Below are 22,846 nucleotides of genomic sequence, written 5' to 3'. Positions count from 1 at the left end.
GAATGAAGATTTCAGAATGTAAAGGAGGGACGCAGGCTACATAAGTAGGGGCGTGTTCGCAAGGACATGTGTGGTTCGGTCATATCATACCCACGCACATCCCACCGCGGGGCACTGCGGAGAATCAAAGTCCATCCTATGTGCTGATCTTTTGGATCCTCTGGGTCCGGTCACTGCTGCCCTGGGGCATTCGTCATTTGGACTGCAACACGAGCTGGCACGTTCAATTCATACGTCGGGGCATCTGGATCTAGTGGATCGTCTCCACCCCCGTGCGCGTTTGTGCTCAGAACGATGATGCAACGGGCGAGCTGTGGCCTTAAAGCGGACTAATCTTCCGGTAATGCCCCGAAGTTGAGGAGTAAACAAGCAATTGGTGGAAGTTCAACGATTATATTCAAAAATAGATACAGAGCTCTCTTTGGGGAGAAGGATACCTCATACAAACGATGGGAAATGAACATGCCATTTCTATATTTCACCTCAAGGATTTTACATCTACATGTTCATTCCGATAAAATCCCGAGATCACTTTGGCCATCCCGAGACGTAATCCGGCCAGTAATCTGGTAAAGAACTCCTTCGCCGATAGGTTTAAGATGAAGCTGCTCGATGATCACCGCCAACTGGCACCTTGAAGGCGGTCGCATTCTGCCGTTCGCTATCGCGTATCGGCGCAAGCTTGAGCTTCCATGCTCCTCAACTCTGACTCTTCTTGCCCGTTCTCCCCGATGTCCCAGCATTATGGTGCATCCTTATCCAGACGATGACAGGAATCATTCCGGTCCATCTCAGCGGGCCTATCCTCCCCGCGATGACCGAGATGGTCGCATGTACGACGACCGATCTCGATCACGCTCGCCTGGCGGTATACACTCCTCCCCGCATGGTAATGGCGCATGAGCCATGGACACGCCTGTTGAAAGACAACTTCTTTCATTAAACATTTGACTCGTGGCTGATGTTCTTTGGTGTTGTGCATATGAAGGCCTTCCGCGCTCGCCTCAACGACAGCCTGTAGACCGCAGGCGTGCGTACTCCAGGGACCGAGATCCCCAGTACAGAAGTCGAGACCGAGATGAGTATCGCGTTCGAACGTCACGATCCCCTCCGCGACGAGGCCGACAGTCGTACAGGGACCGCGATCATGAGGGATATCGGTCTCCTGGAAACAGTCACAGTCGGAGCTTTAGTCGAAGCCGCAGTCCCCGGCCAGGCAGGTCCCGTTTCGGTCAAGAGAGTCGAGAAGTCATGATGGATGGAATACCGCAAGACATGACTGAAGATGACGTAAGTCTTATCCATAATACGGGGACGGGATCTGGGAGCTGTGACCCATATCGGCCCGGATATAATAGGCTGACTTGTGTTCTCTGTATCATAGGTTTCATCAGAGCTTCGAGATGCGTATCATATTGGCGGGCTTGAAGACATTCGGGTGATTCGGGATAGACAAACAAGTGAGTGGAAGCATATTGTATAGCGTGAGGGTTCAAATCATTAATCTCTCTTTGCCAGAGGTATCTCGAGGGCTGGGCTTCCTTCGGTTCGCATCTATTGAAGAATCACGCGACTTCCTTGAATGGAACTACCCATACATTTACTTCTATGGCCCAACTGCCGGCAACGACGATCGAGCCACCAAAGTCCGCATCGCATACAGCCGTGAGCGAGAGGACCGAGCTCGGGCAAAAGCAGAGGGTGACTGGACCTGTCGCATGTGTGCGGTTGTCAATTTTGCGACTCGTCCCAAGTGTTTCCGCTGCAACGCTCCCCGGCCAGAAATGGCAATGGCTCCTGTCGGTCCCCCTGGTGTTCCGATCCCGAAGATGGTCAACAACGGTGACAATGATGCGGCGCCTGAGAACCAGCCATCTCAATTCCTACTTTTCCGAGGACTGGACTCTTCTGTGACAGAGGAGCTGTTCGCGAGGGGTGCTGCCAAGCTCTACCGACCTACTTCGAGCAATAACGACAATACATCAAACAATTCAAAGAAGGGTGGAAAAGTGGCATCAACAACTGGCGATTCGAATTTGGGAGCTCGAGAGGGCTCCATTCGCCGCGTCTTGCTTGTCCGAGACCGAAAGACCAATGAGAGCTGGCACTACGGGTTTGCCGAGTTCGCTAACGTGATGGACGCCCAGGCTGCCATTCAGCGACTGAACTCCTTTGTCAAGTTCACCATCTCCTCCAAGCCTGTCATGGTCAGCTACATCCACGCAGGCGTGTTTGTACCGGTCATGAACCCCAACTCACACACTGAGCGCTTCACTTTCAGCCCATTGAATAACCCTGCTGTGAAGCTCATGTATTGGGACGACGAAGGGTATGTGACCGAACTCACGGTGTCTTCGGGCGACGATGATGTCCAGAAGGACCAACAGGAAGGCCAAGCCAAGGGCTCCAAAGATACAGAGAAAGCCAAGAAGAGAAAGGCCGAAGCCGCTCCTACTGCGGCTGCAAAGAAGACGGCCGTGCCTGCTCATCTGCAGTTCTGGAGTAACCGGCATGCAGAACTTCATGGAATTCCTAAGGATAGCGATGGCAATCCTATGGACGCCCAACAGGGCGACTCGGCTCTCGATCCAAACGCCCCGCCTACCCAGTCTTATGCAGATGTCAACCGTAACTGCTGCTATCTGTGTATGCGCCTGTTCAAGAGTACCGCCAATGTCCACCGGCACGAGCGACTCAGCGAGCTTCACCGAGATAACTTGCAGAACGAGGAGGCACGAAACCGTGGCATGGCCAAATTGATCAAGCACGGAATAGTCCCGCCAACGGCTGAATATCGGGATCGGGCTCGAGAGCGACGACGAGCATTCGGGCCAAGCAAAACCGCTGCCCCGCCGAAAGCAGCACCGCCGAAGAAAGAAGAAGAGGCGCCCGTCCAAAGCACATCCAAGGGTGCTTCGTTGCTCAGCAAGATGGGTTGGTCGGAGGGTTCCGGCTTGGGTGCTCAAGGTACAGGTGTTACGGCTCCCATTGCTACCGAGGTCTATGCCCAAGGTGTTGGGCTAGGCGCGCAGGGGAGCAAGATTGGCGATGCAGTTGAAGAGGCGGGCCGCAACACACGTGGTCGGTACGAGGAGTTCCTGGAGAAGACCAAGGCGAACGCTCGCCAGCGGTACGACAGGCTGAGCTAGTGATCGATCACGCATATCCGGGTGAAGCTGGGATAGAAACCTTAACTCCGTACAATGATGATATCCCGAAATACGAACTTACAATGGGACTACCTCGATAGTATCCATGCCATCCATAAATGTTCCATCCATCTTCATTGTGATATTGTAGCCGGCAGCGCCAGCAAACATGCTCGGATAGGTATATCAGGAATGCATAGTTTACAGTGGTATCAAACAAAGAGCAGAGTGTATCCATACATCAACCGTAGACCTCGCAAAGTCTTCACCAGCCCCTCAAGTCTCCTTATCGTTCGGAGCATCCCTCTTCTTCGCCCGCTCCTTCTCCAACTGCTTCTCGAATCGATTTCCAAGCACACTAGCTACCCACTCTTGAACGTCGTTCTCAAGCTCCTCATCCGACTTCCCCTGAGCGGCACCCTCAAGTCCACCCCTCATAATCTTCCGCATATCTTCAATCCCATTAACGTCCAATGCGTACATGCTTGCGCCAATAGTTAACATTCCAAATGACAGCACATTGATCGTCGCAAGGTTGAGTGCCTCGAACGCCTCCATCGCTCCGTTCGCGTTCGGTTGGTGGAAGAGCGAGCTTGTGTAGAAGGGTGGGATGCATGCGATGCGTTTCCGAATGCTTGCCCTGCGGGTGATAAACACCGAGAATGTGGAGAAGGCGATGCCGCCGATGAAGAGCTTCAAGCCGGTGTAGTCTTTGGGTGTTGTTTGTTGGGCTGATTGTGTTGATGGTTGGGACGGCGCGGATGTGGAGGAGGCTGGCGATGATGGGGATTGGCTTTGATTTGAGGCAGTGGTTTCTTGAGGGCTCGGGGCATTGGGTTCGAATTTGGAGCTGGAGCCCCAGCCGAAGAAGGACAACATTGTTTGCGATTCGGTGGGTATAGGGCTGTGGAATTGCGATGCGGTAATGTGAATCGATTCGGATGAAAATGGAACGAACAGCAATGAAACAGAGATGCCCAGAAAATCCCTTTCCGGAAAGAGGGGCTAAGATGATGTTGTTGAGAGTTGAGATGTCACGGCGAATCTGCGGAGGCGGAGAATGCAGATCTCGCGCACGTGACACCGGCTTACCATGATTGCACACTCTCCCCCTCGCGTGATCATTGATACTATCGAGAATCTAGAAGCAAATGTGGAAAATTCTTCCTGCTCATCATCTGTGGTGCTTTTCAGGGCCGAGAGTTTCCTGTGGCAGCAAGGATCATGCCTGAACACACGAGAATGAAAGCGACTGCTATCAGTTGAACCGCACGACGTTTCACATATTTGACTTACAAGCGTACAAATTGAGTCATTTGCGATATAATGGTCTACGGTGGTAAGCCGAGCACAGGTTGTCGCAACTGCCGGCAGCGGCATATCAAGGTATGCACTGCAATCCCCACCGCGAGTCCAAAAGACTGACTCCTGAAGTGCGATGAAACACGTCCTAATTGTCGGGCATGCACTCGGACAGGTCGGTGCTGTCCGGGTTATCCGGATCCATTTGATATAATGCTGCGGGATCAAACATCATCATTTACAAAGACAGCCAGACCGTTGCCCGTTGTGAGTGACCAGTCACTTTCAAGCAAGACTAGCAACACCTCAAGAATTGCGTCTTCAATGTCACTTTCGCTTGCCACATCCACACGACCGCTTGGCTCCTGGCCTCCACCTCTAGGCCCAGCAGACCTCTATCAACCAATGGAGGATTGGGTGGTCCCATTGTTCTTTAACTCTTATCTTTATCTGCCAAGAGATCCCAACATCCGCGACGGCTTCATGGAGATATTGCCATCCCTCTATTCTAATGCTGAGGCCGGCTCTCATCTTCACATCAGTACATTGGCCGTTGCTTTCTTTTCCGTCGCCGCATGGACGGGCCAGGAATCTCTACTCCGTACATCAGAACAATACTTCACCAGGGCTTTACCGAAGATCCGGGATGCTTTGCAGAGTAACGAGGATAGCGGATTGGATAGTCTGCTCCTGTCTATTCTGCTATTGGGAACTTATGAGGTGAGTCTCATCCTATGAGATCCCTTTTTTATCCTCTGATAAAGACTGACCCGATATCAAGGAATTTGTTGCAATAAAAGAATGGGAGCTCCCCCTGAAGGCTCATCTGCGAGGCGCCATTGCTCTCATCAATAGTAGAAGAGCTAAGAGCTTACCATCCTCCACATCCTCCACATCCTCTATAATAATCAGGGGCGTGGAGACCCAGATCGTATGTCCCATCTTTTCGTGTCTCAGTTCCTACGTTCAACTAACCATTACATAGCTTAAAACAACACGAGGTCTAAGCAACCCAATGGTTCCAACACCTAAGGTATGGCCTCTATCACAACCAAGCGTCCCATCCTCACCTGAACTCCTGTTCCTATCAACCGCTTCCCAACTTGTAAATCTACGTCACGCATGGGAAGAAATGATGGCCCAATCCGACCCCGCTCCTTACGCAACAACAATCCTCAACAGAGCAACAGTCATCGACAACAACTTAGTCTCATGGTCCTACCAAATTCCACAATACTGGGTCCCAGTCGCCGCAAGTCTAATCCCCCAATCCGTCCGCAACGCCGGCATCTACCGCAATCGCTGCGACTGCTACTCCGACATGTGGATCGCAGCTACATGGAACAACTACCGAGACTGCCGAATCCTCCTGCAGACCATCAAGCTCAGCTGTCTGCGTGTGTTGCCTGCGCAGGATCCCGACGGTTGGAGAACTGAATCTGTGACTGCCACGATTCACAAACTGGCGGAAGATACGTGTGCCTCTGTGCCTTTCTTCTTGGGGAGTCAGATGAAGTCTGTGCGCATGAAGTGTGGGCTGGTGCAGTATCCTTTTGCTGAAACGAGGCCTGTTACCCTGAGCCATAAACAGGCGGCGCCGTTGATGGGGGCTTACTTTCTTTTTGCGTTTTTGAAAAATCTTCAGAATTCGGATTTGGGGTTGCCGGTGGATCAGCAGAAGTGGGTTGACGGGCAGATAAACCGAGTTTTGAATGTCTACTTTTAGCTGTGAATGGCTTCTCGCTGGGTGAAGTGCTTTATTTTCCAACAAATTTTGTATCTATTATTTCAATTCTATTTTTCATTTTACATTGTGAAGAGGAGTCATATTTCAAGTTATTGAGGCCTCAACTTATAGCTAGCGTCATTTGAACTACGATTGATATCCAAGCTCGCCATTCGAAGCATTGCTAAAGTAAAATGCTTCAATAATCAAAGACATAATTCAAACACAACAATAGGTCCACTTAATCCTTACAAAAGAGAAAATGTAGAGCGTAACGACAGTGATAAAGACAGATAACCGGAAAAAATAAAGTCACTGGGGGCCACAATGGAAATGATAGTAGGGTGAAATTTCGACCAGAAAAACAATAAGGACAGGCGTGGCTTCCAGCCAAAACTCTGCCAAATTGTCGTTGGATAGAAGCAAGGTTGAACGACGCCCAGTGGCCGACGGCATTAATGTCCGCTGCCCCATAGCGGTCGTTCCGTGTATTCTGCGGTGACTGCCCCTGGTTGATGACTGGGAGACGTTGGAACCCGTATTGTAAATAAGCCATGAGGCTAACCTGGTTTGCCATTTTGGCGAGAGGATGGCGTGTTAGGAGTATAGATGGCTATCAGAACAGCTCATCTTTCTTACCTTATATATCTATACTGTTCCCAAATATAGAGTCTCTGGCCTGACCTACACATGTTCCTTGGTGACAAGCTGCCTCCAAATGCGGTTCTCATTGAATATGTCCCACACGTGCAGCCAATAGACCTTTCCAACTTCTCACCGCAATATCTGCATGAACTTCGTCTTATACTCGACGATATCCATCTTACGGGGGTTCTTCATGGCGATCCTAAGCCAAGGAATATGATGATCTCCAGGGATCAGAGCAGGGTCCTTTGGATTGATTTCGATTCTGCCCAAACGTTCTCTGAGAGTCTTACGCCAAGGCAGAAAACCTGGATTGAAGAAGAAAATGAAATGATGGACTATTTCGTCAAAGCTTTAGTAAGTTCTGAGTAAAACGTGTGTAGTATTGATATTCGCTAACAGTGACCTAGGCCCAAGATTACGAGGAAGGTGAACTGCGCCAGGCATACTCTTATTATTACGAGTGGTATGTTTAGATAGGATGCTTATTTGGATACACCGGTGAAAAAAGAGAGATTCCAAGGTTAAAAGAGCTACATCAGGAAAAGAGAATAGATTTTCATGCGCTAGATGCAAATCGGTTGGACCTACGGAATCCACTGCCATAGTCAGGCTGCTTACAAAAGTCCTGTCAGGCTTTTAATTACTCCAGACCAGGATAAGAATTTCTGTTCCACATGCACGACCTTGAAGCCATCTTTAAAATAGTAAAAATAATATTCGAAATATGCGTTCATTATAGCAGCCCAATTGCCCCTTATTCTAAACCTGAAACTAATTGGTGGCCAATCCACGGTACGTAGAGTGATCTAGGTATTACTCCAATCCATCGCTAATAATCCGAGACAGAAAAATAATACAGTAAACACGCATGCAATCACGCCGAGAATGCGATATAGAAACACCCAGAACTCAAAACAATGAACAGTCGATCTTTTCCCTTCTATCACAGCCGGGTCAAATCGAATGCAAAAGGAAATGCAAAGAAAAAAAATACAAATCATATGCTCATAAAACGACGCAAATCATAATCAGGGACGAGATCATTTCATTGTCCCCGTCGTAATCAACATATCCGTGCGGCCAGGTCGATGGAAGCGATCAATGCCAAGGTGTTCCTTGCCGTCACGGCCAACGTAGATCCCGAAGCCGTACTTGGGCAGGAGACGCTCAGAGGGCGGAGCGACAATCAGGCGAGTGACGAGGTCTGTCTTACTGCGTGGTTCCCGGAGGAGTTTATCCGCTAGGAGAGGAGTCTGGTAGAAATAGCTCATCAGGTCGGCGAGCGTGCTGATATCATGAGGGAGGTAACGTCGTCGACCTGGCCAGGTGGCTAGGAAGGATACGGCGTAGAGACCGCAGAAAGCGATCAGTGCGTAGAAGGCGGGCATGAAGGCGGAGATGCGGACGTCGGAGGTGGAGGGGTACCAGAGGGCGATGAAGACTCCACCGGCTAGGATTGGAATGGCGATTGAGATAAAGCTCATGAAGGAGATCCAGGCGACTTTGTAGTGGCCGTTGATCAGGGCTTGAAGGGTGACTTGAACTGGGGCGGACGATGGGTAGGAGAGGAGGATGCTCTTTTCAGCGCAGGCGCCGTTGGGAGAGGAGAGTTCGACGAAGGGTTGGAGAGCGCGGAAGTAGATGTCAATTGGTTGCAGGGCGAGAAAGAGGACGTTGCCGATTAGGGCGGGGATGAAGCTGTAGAGGAAGTTCGATGAGGAGAAGGCGCCGGTTGAAGGGAGAGTTGGAAGCTTGGGAGGGAAGCCTCTTTCGACGGCGTTGTGGACAAAGCTGACGGTCACGAAGGCGATGAAAAGGGCGAATACAATGATGATCCAGGTGATGACAGCGACCTTGCGGAGGAACCATGGTGTCCAGCGGTATCGGGTGAATGGCGAGTAGAGATGGTGGTCGAATGGATCGTTAGCGAAAGCGCCTGCATGCTCGAGGTCAAAACAGACCCTGGCGAGGCCATGGGGTTGCTTCCCTTTGCCCTTTTCGGTCTGGTGAAGGGAAGGCGTGCGAATGGGGGCATCTACTTCTCCGATGCCGTAGAATATATCAGGCTTCATTGACAGCTTCCAGTAGCCTAGGCGGAGAATCCGAGGGTCCAAGGATTCCCGAACTTTTGGAACGGTTTCGGAGTGTTCGTAGTCGTGGAGGATGTTGGACCGCTGGATGATGGAGATCAGATCTGCCAGGGAAACGGGGTCCCACATCAGGCCAGTCCATCGGAAGACGTATCGAAGGAGAATTCCAATCAGCCCAATAGCCAAGAGACCGTATGAGGCTACCAGAGTCCATCCCACTGATTGTACCGATGCCCACCTCCATACTCCTTCGCCGTCAATCTCATAATACTTCGCCTGAAATAGGCAGCTCAGCAGTGGGATAGAGAAGAAGTTTGACAGCCAGATGGTAAACATAGAGAAGCCAAAGAGAGCCTCGCCGTACCGGAAATGCGAAAGATCAGGGGAAACAAAGTTGCGTGGGAGAATGGGCAGCCCCTGCAAGACATAACCGATTTGGCGCTCAGCAGCCATAATGGCAAATGGCGCAGTTCGATATACTGCAGCCTGCACCATAAAGTTCAGAATCACTATCGGCGCAGCGAGTATTTGCGGAAGGAATTCCATCACAAAATACCGAGAATCACCCTGACCTCTATAATCCCAGATTCCTTGGTGGCGATGGGACCAGACATTGCAAAATGCGATTCCAGCGATCATAAGCAGGCAGCAAGTAATTACACCACCCAGAGCCCAAGGCCGCAGCATAACAGGCCGGTAGTTGAGTGGAGGATACAGGAGGCTTTGCTCTGGCGCATCGACAGCAACGAATGACTCGGGATCGATCGAATCGGGTCTCTGGGGAAGTGCTTGCGGTGACGGCGACTTGTACTTGGGTCTGGGTGGCAGCTCCATGTGTCGAATTGGAGTTCGAGCGCGAGTAAAATATCCCAAACTCTCATCCCACACAAGACGATCGCCGGGGTAGTCATTGTTCGTGGAAACTGAATCCGTTCGTTGGGCCCCGACATGTTCATCCGCAGTGAGCTGATCAATTGCGAACCGAACATAGGGCGAATCATCTAGCCCCGGCGTTGGTGCTGTGCCAGCATATTCGCGGCTGGGGGGAACTTGTCGAATCGTTTCGTCGGATTTGGGACTGATTCGAGTTACTCGGTCTTCGCGGAACCGGACTGTACTCGAGGTACCTGGGCGTGGAGACCCGAGGTCCCTAGGGGATGCTTGATAACGTTCCATCATTGAAGGGCCCCTGGCAAGCTGTCTTCGGTGTGAAGAGGTTGGTGATGCCTGCGACCGTTCATCTGGCGTCGTGAAGCGCATTGCCGTTACACGGCTCTCGGGACTTGATGACCCTGGCGACGCTCGATCCGAGAAAGAATAATAATCGTCCGACGCGGCAATAGATTGCCGTGAGTCCGTTCGGAAGACTTGAGGTTTGCTCGCTATGAGGGAAAGTCAGATAATGTTTCATTCATCGTAAAAGAAGTTGATTCGTTCATACGTACTATTGACGTTCCGTAGACTGAAGTTTCGCATAGGAGAGTCCTGGTTCGACATGGTATTGTGGGCAATGATTCCACGGTAGGATTAATTGAGAAGCATTCCTCAAGAGCTTAACGAGTCAATTGGAATTTGTGGAGGACAAAAACGCAGCTCGGTGGGCTTTTGGCTGGCTCTCATTGCGCTGTCGGCCACCTTCCCAGCCTCCCCCAGCCACACCGCGCAGGCTTACAGTCACCCAGCCAATAGGGCGAGCTAAGACATTGGGGGGTTGTCGACTCAGACAATCTATTCGATAAATCACAATAAATATTCTCGAATCAGAAAGCATGGGGCAGCCTGACGTTTGTCAATAGAGTTGTAGACGGCCCGACGCCCCCACGTCGGGCGGCCCGAAGCTTGGCTCTACACTTTGGATCTACAACACAGATCGCGGAGGTCATTTTGCTGTCTATTTTCTTTTTTCTTTGCACTTACATTCTCGGATTGCTCCAGATTGAGAAAAAAAAATAACTCGGTAGTCTTTTTGAAATTTTACTCCAGCACAAACGTGCTCCCGCTTTGGCGCAGCGTGTAACAATAAAAACTCCACAACAAAAGGAATCCCGATACTACCCACCCAAAACAATAATTGCTGTCCTAGATGGTGATCAGAAGCAGGGCGAAACCTGATAGTTGACTGGCTTCCCAACTTTCAGATGCATCGAGTGGTGGGACAGTGGATATTGTTTTCTCTCCCTTGCTGGTATATAACGTGGCTGGGAACCAGCCCGACCGCCCAACTGGGTGGTGAAAACGTGAGGCTGAAAATTATTTAATCGGGTGTTCATCCCCATCAGAAAATGAAAACCTGAGGTTGACATGACCGAAACAATACGGCTGTGGGATGCTGTGGGATGCTAAGGGAGACCTGGTAGGGCTGTGCCTCAATTCGCCGGGCCAATGTACTCTGAATCTCCAGTGGTAATTACATAAAGCTGAAGATGGAGATTTTACGTTTCATCGAATCGTATTGCTTTGCAGTTCAAATGGCTGGGGCAAGGTTCCTCCCTATATTTCATTCCTATCCCAGTTTACCACTGGCGCTCAATTCCAGCGCCCGAGATGTTAACGTGCAAGTGTCGATATGGTTCGTCCATTACTCGATATGATTCTGCTTTACTGGTCGAGTTAGAGACGTGAAGGCGTGGCGGGGGAAGAAAGCAGGACTTGTGTGTATTCCCCGCGCCACCAATCCCAAATGTCACGTAGCGCTCATGTAAATTTGACTCGCATCTGTGCGATGGATGTTCCCTTCTCAGTGTCGTTGGACATGGCTGCAGTTGGGTTTTTCTCTCGGGCAGCATGGAGTTGTCTGCTTCGTTATGGGACTTCTTTCGAATCGACCAGGGCCATAATCGCGAGAGACAGCGCATACTCGTATTAGTGGCTCCGAAGTGTGTCCAAAAGCCGTTGACAAGTCGAGTATCAGTCTTCGTGTCGAATTTCGTTGGCGGTCTTTAGTTCTCAAAGATCATCGGGGGCCAGAATCTGTCATGGTTCCAAAGAGGATGGCTATTGCTTTATGTAAGTCGCGTCACCATTGCAACGGCAGAAATGGGTAACACAGGTTTTGTATAACGTGCCAAATCCGACCTTCTCCACGGCTCTATGTTTTGGCTTCCAGCGGAAGAGCACTTGATATCATGTGTGACGACGAATCCCTGAATTCCCTGTAGTAGAACCCGGGCGCACCATTCCAAACAGGTCATAGATGCTTTTATGATGTCAAAATTTTCGAGTTTACAACAATTCCGTTGTCTGTGAGACCCGCAACCGGAGTGGCGTGCATCTTCCCGTCCTTGGTGTTTAGGTGCAGACCTGGGGATGGTCAACTGATCCAGGCATGAGATCAAACAAAGATATCCAGTATCTATTCGTGTTCTGTGTGATCGTGTGGGCGCGGGCATAAGCTTAATTCAGGTCGCCTAGCAAGTCTATGCACCTGGCTTACGTGCACGGAGACGTATGACTGGAGAGGGAGAGCTGAATTAGCCGACTGGTCGCTAATACATCGCTTGCTAGCTCCATAGGCCATGCATCTTATGTGTGCTCGGAGCTAGCAGGTAGCTATTCAAAATGGGGCTAGCTCCTCTCATTAGACGGCGATATGTTTCATTTAAAACGCGGTTAGCGGGCCGCCGACGGCTTAAAGTGCGGCCCAGACATTGCTTTCCCCAACTGTCTGACGGGCTGTGCGTTAGTGTGGGCTCGACGGAATTGGGAGTTGGAGAATACACCCAAATCCTGCTTCAGATATGTGGAGTCTGGGATGAAGCTCCTGTGAATCCCATAGATTCCAGAATTGCACATCATGGAAAACCCATGGAAAAATCAAGTCCCTTTGGCGCAACTTTGGGGCTTGCCAAATCCGACGAAAACGCCGATTTAACTTCAAAGCGCAGGTGGGTCGAGGCGATGGCTGGGCCCGCGGATGAATCCAGGCTGGTACCATCAGCAAAAGTCTTCTCGACCGTCCCATTCGACGCTTGAGACGATTTTGCCAGGAACAACCGCTCACAACGAAATGTGGAGTTTATGGACTTGAAACGTCGCCCAGATTGATTGTCTCGAGAGATCTTAGACCCAGAGGCCCGGAGAAAACACGCACTGCGTCTCTTTGTTCCGGACCGGCTCGGCGACCCATGGACACGGCGAATGAGAAGGCTGGTCCCTGCTGCGCCCGGGGGATCTGTGCTCCTTTTAGTTCAACGTAGTCGGAGTACGACCCTGATTGTAGAGTGAACAGGTATCAGGTAACAAGTGACAGATAAACAAACAGTAGTTGAGCAGTAACGTGTAAGAAGTACAGTGGAACACCTTGAAAGCAGAGAGGACGTGACGAGAGATGCCTAAGGCTACGACCCGGTACACTCCCAGATCCATGGTTTCCCCTCTCCTCCTTCGCCTCCGCAAGGCTTATCGCTTCTTGTCTCTCTTTCATTCCTCTCTCACTTCCCCTCATTTACTCTACTTCGCACTCTCTTCACCCCCCAATCCACCAACCCTCCTCCCTTCGCAACGGTCTCAGGAGACCTGCAATGACCCTGCCAATGCTGGCTTAAATCGAAACCATTACTACTTCTGCGCCGTGTTTGCAAGTCTGGGACTCGCTCGTTTTCTTCCTGGCTTGAGACAAGGTCCCTGAGGGCGCGCAAGCTGTCGCCTTCCCCGTCGCAATGTTACTCAAGCCCGCGACTCCCCTCACCATCCTACTGCTGGTCGCCTTTGCGCTGTTGTTAATCTCCTGCCTGTCGACGCCCATCATCAAGGGAATCCCTCTTGCAACATACGCGAATGTTGACTACGGTGTCTTTGGTTACTGCCAAGGCAACGCATGTACCAATATCCATGTCGGATACACTAGCAGTCAGTCCGCCCCTCCCTTTTTGTTTCTGCCTGTTGTCAATGTGGCTAAGCCTCCCCTCCAGAGGATATAAATAGTACCGGCGATGAGTTCAATCTGCCTTCCGGTACACGCAAGTCGCTATCGTCGATCTTGATCATACACCCCGTCGCAGCCTTCCTCACCCTCGTTTGCCTGTGTCTGGCCGCCGCGGCCCACTTCCATGGCCCGTCCCATTCGCCGCGCTACCTCCTGGCTCTCCTCATTCTGCTCTTGCCAACCCTCCTGGTGACCCTGCTTGCCTTCCTGGTCGATATCTTGCTTTTCGTGCCGCATTTACAATGGGGTGGCTGGATTGTGCTGGCGGCGACCATCATTCTCGTTTCCTGCGGGGTGGTGACTTGCGCCATGCGACGGACTCTGGTGAGCCGAAAGGCCCGGAAGCGCCGCATCGCCGAAAACGCGGAGATGAGTGGCGAGAACTACTACAATCGCCAAAATGCGGCGACTGCGGCTATGGGTAGCGGCGCTGTCCCGGTCCCCACGGAGACCAAGGAAGCTATGGTATCCGGCTCTCCCATCTCCGAGTCGGGTCCTACTTTCGCCAGTTTCCGCAGCAATACTCGTGACAGCGACGATGACCGTACCCCGCTCAATACCACAACCGCTACTGCCATGAACGATATTCCTCCGCCGCCGGATGCCCAATACCCCAGCCGACGTGGGACCCCGTACCGCCCGCAGGAGGAAGCCGGCTTACCGCCATCCGGTCCGTACGGTCCTGGAGTTATGCGCAATCCTTCCGATCCGCGATTGCGCCAGCAGTATTCGGACGGTAGTATGGGTTCTCGCCGAGGTGGCCCTCCGCCTGGGTTCGGCCCGCGCGGCCGAGGAGGTTATCCTCCTCGGGGCGGGTATGGACGTGGTGGTCCCTACATGGGTCCACCCCGTGGGCCTCCTGGCAGAGGTGGGTATATGGGACCGCCTCCTAGGGGTGGCCGTGGAGGCATGATGCCCGGACGTGGAGCACCCCGCGGCGGAATGGGCTATGCGCCTAGTCCAAATCGCAGCTATGAGCCCTACGGTCCGCCCATGGATGATGCCTACGGAGCCGCGCCTTTCGATACCTATGGGGCTGCTCCTGCCGCGCATCGGCGCGAGCCCTCTCCAGGCCCCATTGGAATGGCAGTGTCGCCCGAATCTGTGGGCCAGGCAATTGAGATGCAACCCCAGCCGCGGCATTACGAGGGTCACGACTCGATGGCAACGACCACCTCTCAGCCCCATGCAATGACCGACGGTCAATTAGCCCCTCTTGAGAGTCCCTCTAGCCAGTACAGTCAGAACGAGTAAGTTTATTCGATTCATGTCTATGATTACCTCACTAACATGGGTTTCAGTTCTTACGTTCCTGCGCGAGCTGGATGGGGTACGAACGATGACCACCGTACACTCTCACCACGCCCGTCACCATCGCCCGTACACGCAGGCAATGCGCAGCCCACGGCCTACTACGAAGACGTGGATCCTCGATTCGCTCGTCGCCCCTCACCACAGAACAACAACCCTGTGCCCTCAGCCCTGACCCCTGGAGGGGCTCATTGTATGTCTCAACCAGCATAGCAATTCACCTATGATGATCTCGCTCACAACATTGCAGTTTGATGAACCACCTTTCTAAGTGATCATGTTACTCTCGACATGATCCAATCGATTTTCACCTACTTGCGATACCCCATTCTTATTCCCTGACTACCTTTGGACGACTTCTGATTTTTCGCCTCGACATCATGGCAATGCGGGGTGGAGTTTGGGCGCCTTTGATTCCCAGGGTTTTCTTTTCTTCTCGCATCATCGGGCTTTTGCCTGGTCTTTCGCATCCTTCACGAACTGGGTCACGAAATGGCAGAGGCTGGCTCTTCCTCTCGCGTTCCTATTCAGCACTCGAATGTATAGCAATGTGTTGGTGCGATGTACAGAGACCGACCACCGATCAAATGGTCCTATGGCTCCTTTTCTTCTTATCCGGGATTCAAAAACACCTGCGTTTTTCCGTCATCTTTTTTCCTTCTCTGTCGGCCTTTTGGTCTGTGAACTATATTTACATCATACCCGAAATACATATTTTCTTTTCTATGAAGATCTTCATCTCGTATCTACTTGGAACATATCGCGATCCGTGGATCTATACTAGATCACGTGATATGACGCACCCTTCCGTGTCGCGGATTGTAGATCATGACGGCTTCGCATGCCATAAAGCTTGATTTGGTCTACGCCACTACGTTCCGTTTCACCGCGTGGTTTCTCCACCTGTCGCACCTTCATTCAACGATGTTGCACTTAAACCTAGTTGACATCCCCTGCCAAGCAGCCCCAGTCCGAATGTCTTTATCCCCCGAATACTAGTGTCGCAGCCATGAATGACCCCGGTCTGGACGATGCTATAGCTGACGAGGCGGGTGCCCTGGATGACGACTCGGGTCAAGGGTCTGCAGGAAATAAACAAAAGTCAGACCTTGATGCTCAGCATCCTCATGCCGCGCGATGGTGGCTGGCAAGTACTGCGTATCCGCTGGCAGCGGTATGAACAGTCCTGGAATCTGTGGTTCGAATGCAAGAAGCTGACATCTGGTTAGGGAACATTTGGGCCCATGGCAAGTGCATTCAATATCTGCTCGTTAGCGCAAACCTGGCGGATGACGCCGGGGGGGAAGGACATCACTGATCCAAAGTGGTACGCATCAAAACTTGACCTCGAGCGTGAGCCACTCTAACCAGCTTCCAGGGCCGTCGCAATCAATGCCGTCTCGCTGTTTTTCGCACTCGTCGCCAACTTGGCCCTGTCGCTAACCATGGCGCGACGCATCCGTTTCGAGATCGCGCAACCGATTATCATTGCCGGGTGGTATATCTCATCGGCCCTCTTGATCGGCATCCTAATCCCGTTCGGTGTGCTGATGTATAACACGGAAAATGATGGGCGGATTTATTCACAAGGCTACTTCTACGGTACCTTTGCAGCTGGGCTGTACTTCATCATCGCGTCCATGATGGTCGTCACGGCTTGGGGGGCCGCCAAGGGCCACTACAGCCGAGGGTTCAAGCTGACCACGAGTCAGCGGACATTGATGCTACAGACCATCGTTTTCTTCATCTATCTTCTGGGAGGCTCCGCCGCTTACGCCACGATAGAAGGTTGGAAGTTTTTGGATGCTGTCTACTGGGCTGACTACACGCTACTCACCATTGGCATTGGCAACTTTGCTCCTGTAACTCACCTTGGACGCGGCTTGCTGTTCCCATATGCAGTTGGAGGCATTGTCGTTCTGGGTCTCATTATCTCGTCCATTCGGACTCTGATGCTGGAGCACGGTCGCCAAAAGATGTCAGCTATCCTGACTGCTCGAACTCGCCGCTTTCTTATCAAAGAAGCTTACTCGGAAAATAACCATTTTCCGGGACTGGTCCCGTCGCTGGCAAGAAATGACCCAGACACCCAGCGAAGCGACCGCGAACGACAAAAGCGAGAGTTCATCACCATGCGGCGTGTCCGACAGCTCGCCGCAGTGCAGCACAAGTGGATCTCTCTCGCAATATCTCTAACCACCTGGATGGCATTGTGGTTGATCGGCGCGGTGGTATTCTGGCGCTCAGAGTCATATGACCATTGGTCATACTTTCAAGCCCTCTACTTCGCCTATACATCCCTACTTACCATCGGATACGGCGACGTCTACCCAGTAAGCAACCTAGGCAAAGCATTCTTCGTCTTCTGGTCCCTCCTAGCCGTCCCATCAATCACAATCCTCATCTCCAACATCGGCGATACAATCATCCGCTTCCTCCGCGATCTGACCATCTTCCTCGGCGAACTCACCATCTTGCCCGGCGACGAACCATTCCACGACCGCCTCGAAGCCATTTGCCACTTCTCCTGGACAGACAGATGGCTCCAGGAGACCACGGGCGAATCAGACACTACCCAAGACATCCTACAAGGAAAAGGCGAGCAGGCCGACCCAGGAAATGCCACCTATCGAAACACGATGGAAGCAGAGGAGCACAAACGAGAAGAGTCAGCCCGCAAACGCGGCGACACCGCAGCCGAGAACATCCACCATTACCACTACCTCCTCTTCCGGGAGATTCGTAAAATGACAGAACTCGCCATGAGCAACCCCGCCAAGCAATTCGACTACCTCGAGTGGGAATACTATCTAGCTCTGATCTCGGGGAAAGATAAGCCTACTGATCCGGAGAAGAAGGGGGATGCTGAGAGTGAAGATGACGTACAGCGCACGATCCGTGATTGGAGCTGGATTGATTTTAAAAACCCCTTGCTTGGGGAGAACGGTGAGGTTCAGTGGTTTCTGGGGGCGTTGACTGACTCGCTGGATCGGGAGTTAAGGAGAGCGAGTCAGAGTTACCATTCACCTGAGGCGAGTGGCGGTGCTGTTGATGAGATTCAAATGCATGTGGATGAGGATGAGGATCGGTCTTCTGGGCATGGGACTCCGAGAGATTCATAGAGGTAATCTGGGCCTTAGGGTGATTGTATCCTTTATTTTGGGCTTGAGGCCCCTGGGCGTCCTGGATGCACATGATCAATTCATGGTTGTCACGAAATTTGCACTGAGTAATTGGTAACGCTTTTATTGAAATTGTCCCTTGTGAAGATGGTATTTACCAACTATATGTTGCGGCGTGATGATATATCGTGGGCTCGGCGGCTGATTGTATATATCCGCAACGAGCCTTGCACGATCTTTTCTGATACGTACGGTGCATATCACACACATGCGAGAATGTTAATCAGAACAACCAGAACATTTTATTAGATGGTTTCAGTTGTGGCTTGCCGCTAAAATATCGAAAATGCGGAAAGAAGTAGAGCGAGCAAGCACGAATGAGATGGATGTAAAGTAATCCGGTACCAGAAGATGCACGGTATCGTCTGACACACCTGGGGCAATTAATACGCTGAAAATCGACCCTAGTTAAAATGTGACTTCAAAATAGCCCACTAGGGTGTTCAAACTGGCCATAAAGATCTCCCTAAGCCTTTAAAAAATATCTACAAGAGAAGAGCAGGTCGGCAATTAAGATTCTGCCCATTGAAAACTAAAAAGCAAAAAGCAAGGAAATAAACGCAAGAAAACGCTTAGAACAACGGATAAGAGATGGAGAAAGAGAAAAAGATATGCAGACAAATGCAGACCCGGTCCCCAGAATCGGAATCGAATCCATCGGAGTAAGTAATCAAATTGAAAATCACAAATCACGCTCGAGCCAGATGCGAGAAAACCAGCACTCTCTTCTCTATGTACTGCACGTCAACCTCCTCAATATTCAAGGCCTCAACTGGAAAGCACCAAGGTACAACTCAGCAGAAGGGAACACTTCGAAAACTCTGAACCAGACTGGAATCACAGAATACTGCGACTCGCCTGGCTAGCACGGCTGGGACTTGTTCGACTCGGCTCATCCTCTTCGAGGACATCGCTCAGCCGTGTGGGATGGCGGTGTCGCGGGGTGACGGCTTCCCAGCCTGTTCCAGCGCCCCATCCGGAACCGGTGTAGTCGGCGGTAGTCGGTGGTTGGGGCGCGTGCGTGGGCGCGGAGCTCGTAGCGGCGGAGTAGGCGCCGTCGGTCACAAAGTGTCGGTCGTCGACGGGGGATTCTTCGTACTCCTCGCTACCCTCGGAAGGGGGCCCGCCGTAGGAGAAGGGGCGTTGAGAGTCGCCGGGGTGGCGGACATACTCCTCTTCGGCTTCGGAGCTGCCAACGTAGGAGTGGAGATCGGGCTCAGAGGTTGGTGGCCCTGGGTATGGAGCATTGGGGTCGTGCTCGTACCTTTGGCTCGGGTAGGGTGCTTTGCTTGGGTCGGATGGGTGGTTCTTTTGGGTCTCGATAAAGGGGTCGGACCCCGTTGGGGACATCGGCGTAGCTTCGTCGTAGTATTGCGGCTCGGCGGGTTTGCTTTGGAAGTCTGTGCCCATTGATGTCGCGGTTGGTCCGCCGGGGTATGGACCATCGCGAGTGGGTGGACGTGTGTTGTGCCGGCTGGGGACGCCTTGGATCATGGGCACGACTTGGACTCCGCCCACGAGGGTGGGTTCTCCATTTCGAAGGGAGGTGGTTCGGTCTCGCTCCTCTTGTTCGCGACGACCGAGTTCCTCCCATGCGCGACGTGCTTCTTCCTTGGAGATATTGAGTTCGCGTTTCATTTCGCGAAGCAACTCTTCGGCTCGGGTCTTGTCCTTTTCAGCGGCTTGTGCAGCTGCGAATGCGTCGGCGCGGCCCTGTCGCTCCGTCTTGAGCTGACGCTCCAGGTCTGCTTGCACTTCCTTAGCTCGTTCTTGTTCAGAGCGAGTGTCGAAGAACCAGCGCTGGAACTTGCGCTCGGATGATGCGCGGAGGCGCTGTAGTTCGACAACCGCGTGGAAGAGGTTTGCACCGGCTGCAGACAGGTCTGTGATCTGTCGAGCCAGCTGCTGGCTGAGGGGATCTTTTTCCAGGTCGTCATTGTGTTGCTCGAGTTTCCGGATCCAGTAACTGGTCAGACCTTCCCAATGCGAAGATAGGGTTTCCCAGCGTTCAAAGGCATGCGGGAAGGCAGCACGTCGTGGCTGTTGCAAGGTCTGAGAACCACCAGTCTGGCTGGTCGGGGGAGCTTGTGAGGGCTTAGTGAACCCAGTCGTCCCCGACGTGACGCCGGGCCCTGCCGCCGCACTCTGTGAGCGGGCATGCTGTGGTGCAGCACCCATGTTCTGCTGGCTTGATGATTGAGGTGGCCGCTGCTGGCTCATGTCTATACCGCCGGAGGGAGCCTGATATTGACCTCCAGCCGGTGCAGGACCCGCGGTTGTAGCGAATGTTGGCGCAACCCCAGGCGCCGTAACAGCGCGAGCCTCGGAAGGCACTTCGGGTCCCCTAGGAGCCCGCTGAGGCCGCACTCGGCGCTGAGGAGCAGGGTCGGCGGCAACGCGAGCAGCATACTGTTGAGCTTGAGCTTGAGCTTGAGCCTGTGCTTGAGCCTGTGCTTGAGCCTGTGCTTGAGCCTGTGCTTGCTGCTCTTGTTCCAATTGTTGCCTCTCCAGTTCTTCCTGCTCTCTATCGCGAGCTTCTTTTTCCGCTTTGCGACGAGCCTCTCGGTCCCGACGCTGTCTCATAATATCTGTCGGAGTTCGCACACCACTGGGCGGTTGTGAAGGGCCTTGCGGTGCCCGCGGGTTACCGTTCTGAACGCGGCCATTGCCAGAGGGGCCAGCGGGACCAGCAACGCCTACCATATCTGACATAGAAGCATTCGCTTCGTCCCAATCTGTAGTAAATGGAAACGGCCGACGGATGCCTTCCTCGAGCGCAAAGAGAATCGCAGATGCCGTGCGCGACGAGACTCCGGTGTTTCTCCACGGCCAATACGAGCTATCGAGGAGCTGGTAAGGATCGTCGACGGTCGAACCGTTCTCGTCAGTTTGGGCTTCTGAAAGAGCCGGAAGGAGTGTCTCAATGCCGTTCCGGGGATCGGGGTTGATGAGAACCGGGATCGAATGCGCCGGCTGGGATCGCGGAGGCCGTCCACTTGAAACGTCTAGCGAGACAGTTCGACGTTGAGGGAATTGACCGGCTTCTGAGGTTCGGCGAGCTCTGCGCAGCGGTCGATGAGAGTCCGCGGTTGAAGAGGGACGATTATCGGCTGAATGGGAGGAAGAAGGACGAGGTACAGAGTGCTGCTGGCGTTGCGGCGTAAAGGTCGTAAGCGTTGATGGGTCGTAAACGTCGTGGACTTCGTAAGACGCTCTGCGAGTATGGCGAGACACCTCTGGCAAGTGCTGGTCAGACGAAGGAGGACTGGCCGACAATGTGAGGTGTTGCGTCACTGAAGCTGGCACTAAGCTTCGGATCGCGATCGCAGAGGTCGATCAGGAATTGTAGTCAATAACCGGGGAGGCGGTAAATGAAGTTTTGTTTCAACCCCAGAAAAAGAGAAACCAAAGTGAGGACTGTAGAATTGAAGGAAAGGTGGAAGCGTAGGGAAGGAGGACGTGGTGGCTGGATTAATTGAGATGGCTGGGGTCGCCGCAGCGGCTGCTGCAGCGCACCAAACGTGTCTCGCGGATCATGAACAGCACCAACGCTCGAATGCACCGTCAGGTCGGAATGAAATCTTTGCAGAGAAGAGAGAAGAGAAATGGCCAGAGCGGGTTCGGGTTGAGGCCGTGGAATGGAAGCCCCAGACGGGCAATTCCCGGCGAATGACGGCCGAATGCCCAACGCTCCAGGCTGTCGCAACGCTTCTGTTGCAGCCTGAGACCGGAGCGAGGCAATCAAAGCAGCACTTAATCTCCAATGGATACTATACTGTCTTCCCGACCCTTCAGGTACTTCAGGTCACCTTGGTTCGGAACGTAGCGTGTCTCGCAATGGGCCGGCGAAGAAGCACGGCTTCAATAAGTACCTCCAGGTGGCCTGAATCGGTGGTACAGAGAGCGATCGGAGCTGGCTTCAAGTCTCAGGGAGAATCGTGATAGGTGAAAATACAAAGTGGGAGACATCAGGGAGGCAGGTGAATCCGGTACAGTCCAGGGCTACGATCCACGATCCACGATCCACCGTGCCAGTGAGAGACGTGAATAGTAAAGCTCCATGTTGAGAGCCACGGTAGAGACGAGGCGAGAAATACAGCTACTGTACTTGGCGTACTGGCTGTACCCTACAAAGACGGGAAACCCTGGAATCGAGGCAAACCGATGCGTTGGCAGGCTGTCGGGCACCGATAGCGCGGGCTATATATTATTGTGGCACTATACAGCTCTCCACTGGGTGGGCCATTGAATCATCAAGGTCTCCCAGGGTGCACGGGAGGGTTGTATTGGCGGACCTGGGAAAACACGAGCCTGTTCGCGAACTTGGATCCGATCCAGCGGTTCCCTTGGTTCTTTACTCAACGAACTGCTTTCCCCACACAAGGATATTAACCTCCACTCCAGGGGTCCCGACCCGATGAAGCACAACCTCGTCTGCTTAGGAAGCTACATACCTATCTACCCGAGGACCGGGTATCACTTCTCTATCGCCGACTCACCCCTGAGCGTGATCT

At 52.5% G+C, this 22,846-nt stretch overlaps 8 protein-coding genes across 8 annotated transcripts; 5 read left to right on the top strand and 3 right to left on the bottom strand.

Moving 5' to 3' along the window:
* Nucleotides 1-1,251: 1,251 nt before the first annotated feature.
* On the top strand, nucleotides 1,252-3,149 carry N7498_007309 (putative G-patch domain protein; the record flags this gene model as incomplete). Its single annotated transcript, XM_058454371.1, has 3 exons — nucleotides 1,252-1,290; nucleotides 1,385-1,460; nucleotides 1,519-3,149. 3 exons carry the CDS (start codon nucleotides 1,252-1,254, stop codon nucleotides 3,147-3,149), a joined length of 1,746 nt encoding a protein of 581 aa, XP_058306620.1.
* A 276-nt stretch (nucleotides 3,150-3,425) lies between these two features.
* On the bottom strand, nucleotides 3,426-4,028 carry N7498_007308 (uncharacterized protein; the record flags this gene model as incomplete). The annotated part of the gene is made up of 1 exon (XM_058454370.1): nucleotides 3,426-4,028. One exon carries the CDS (start codon nucleotides 4,026-4,028, stop codon nucleotides 3,426-3,428), a length of 603 nt encoding a protein of 200 aa, XP_058306619.1.
* Nucleotides 4,029-4,856: 828 nt separating this feature from the next.
* Nucleotides 4,857-6,177, top strand: N7498_007307 (uncharacterized protein; the record flags this gene model as incomplete). Its single annotated transcript, XM_058454369.1, has 3 exons — nucleotides 4,857-5,171; nucleotides 5,233-5,382; nucleotides 5,437-6,177. The coding sequence occupies 3 exons, from the start codon at nucleotides 4,857-4,859 to the stop codon at nucleotides 6,175-6,177; spliced, it is 1,206 nt and encodes a 401-aa protein (XP_058306618.1).
* A 690-nt stretch (nucleotides 6,178-6,867) lies between these two features.
* On the top strand, nucleotides 6,868-7,298 carry N7498_007306 (uncharacterized protein; the record flags this gene model as incomplete). The annotated part of the gene is made up of 2 exons (XM_058454368.1): nucleotides 6,868-7,179; nucleotides 7,233-7,298. 2 exons carry the CDS (start codon nucleotides 6,868-6,870, stop codon nucleotides 7,296-7,298), a joined length of 378 nt encoding a protein of 125 aa, XP_058306617.1.
* A 567-nt stretch (nucleotides 7,299-7,865) lies between these two features.
* Nucleotides 7,866-10,412, bottom strand: N7498_007305 (DUF3433 domain-containing protein; the record flags this gene model as incomplete). Its single annotated transcript, XM_058454367.1, has 2 exons — nucleotides 7,866-10,297; nucleotides 10,361-10,412. The coding sequence occupies 2 exons, from the start codon at nucleotides 10,410-10,412 to the stop codon at nucleotides 7,866-7,868; spliced, it is 2,484 nt and encodes an 827-aa protein (XP_058306616.1).
* A 3,161-nt stretch (nucleotides 10,413-13,573) lies between these two features.
* On the top strand, nucleotides 13,574-15,543 carry N7498_007304 (putative pH signal transduction protein PalI; the record flags this gene model as incomplete). The annotated part of the gene is made up of 4 exons (XM_058454366.1): nucleotides 13,574-13,763; nucleotides 13,826-15,089; nucleotides 15,141-15,343; nucleotides 15,401-15,543. The coding sequence occupies 4 exons, from the start codon at nucleotides 13,574-13,576 to the stop codon at nucleotides 15,403-15,405; spliced, it is 1,662 nt and encodes a 553-aa protein (XP_058306615.1). The 3' UTR covers nucleotides 15,406-15,543.
* Nucleotides 15,544-16,159: 616 nt separating this feature from the next.
* On the top strand, nucleotides 16,160-18,272 carry N7498_007303 (potassium channel family protein; the record flags this gene model as incomplete). Its single annotated transcript, XM_058454365.1, has 3 exons — nucleotides 16,160-16,324; nucleotides 16,380-16,477; nucleotides 16,529-18,272. 3 exons carry the CDS (start codon nucleotides 16,160-16,162, stop codon nucleotides 18,270-18,272), a joined length of 2,007 nt encoding a protein of 668 aa, XP_058306614.1.
* An 897-nt stretch (nucleotides 18,273-19,169) lies between these two features.
* On the bottom strand, nucleotides 19,170-21,869 carry N7498_007302 (uncharacterized protein; the record flags this gene model as incomplete). The annotated part of the gene is made up of 2 exons (XM_058454364.1): nucleotides 19,170-21,578; nucleotides 21,849-21,869. The coding sequence occupies 2 exons, from the start codon at nucleotides 21,867-21,869 to the stop codon at nucleotides 19,170-19,172; spliced, it is 2,430 nt and encodes an 809-aa protein (XP_058306613.1).
* Between the last annotated feature and the right edge of the window lie 977 nt (nucleotides 21,870-22,846).

The sequence above is a fragment of the Penicillium cinerascens genome (assembly GCF_028974065.1).
Source record: "Penicillium cinerascens strain IBT 15544 chromosome Unknown contig_9_segment0_segment0, whole genome shotgun sequence".
Lineage (NCBI taxonomy): Eukaryota > Fungi > Ascomycota > Eurotiomycetes > Eurotiales > Aspergillaceae > Penicillium > Penicillium cinerascens.
The sequence above is the reverse complement of the archived record's forward strand: the minus strand, read 5'-3'. Positions and strand labels throughout refer to the sequence as shown.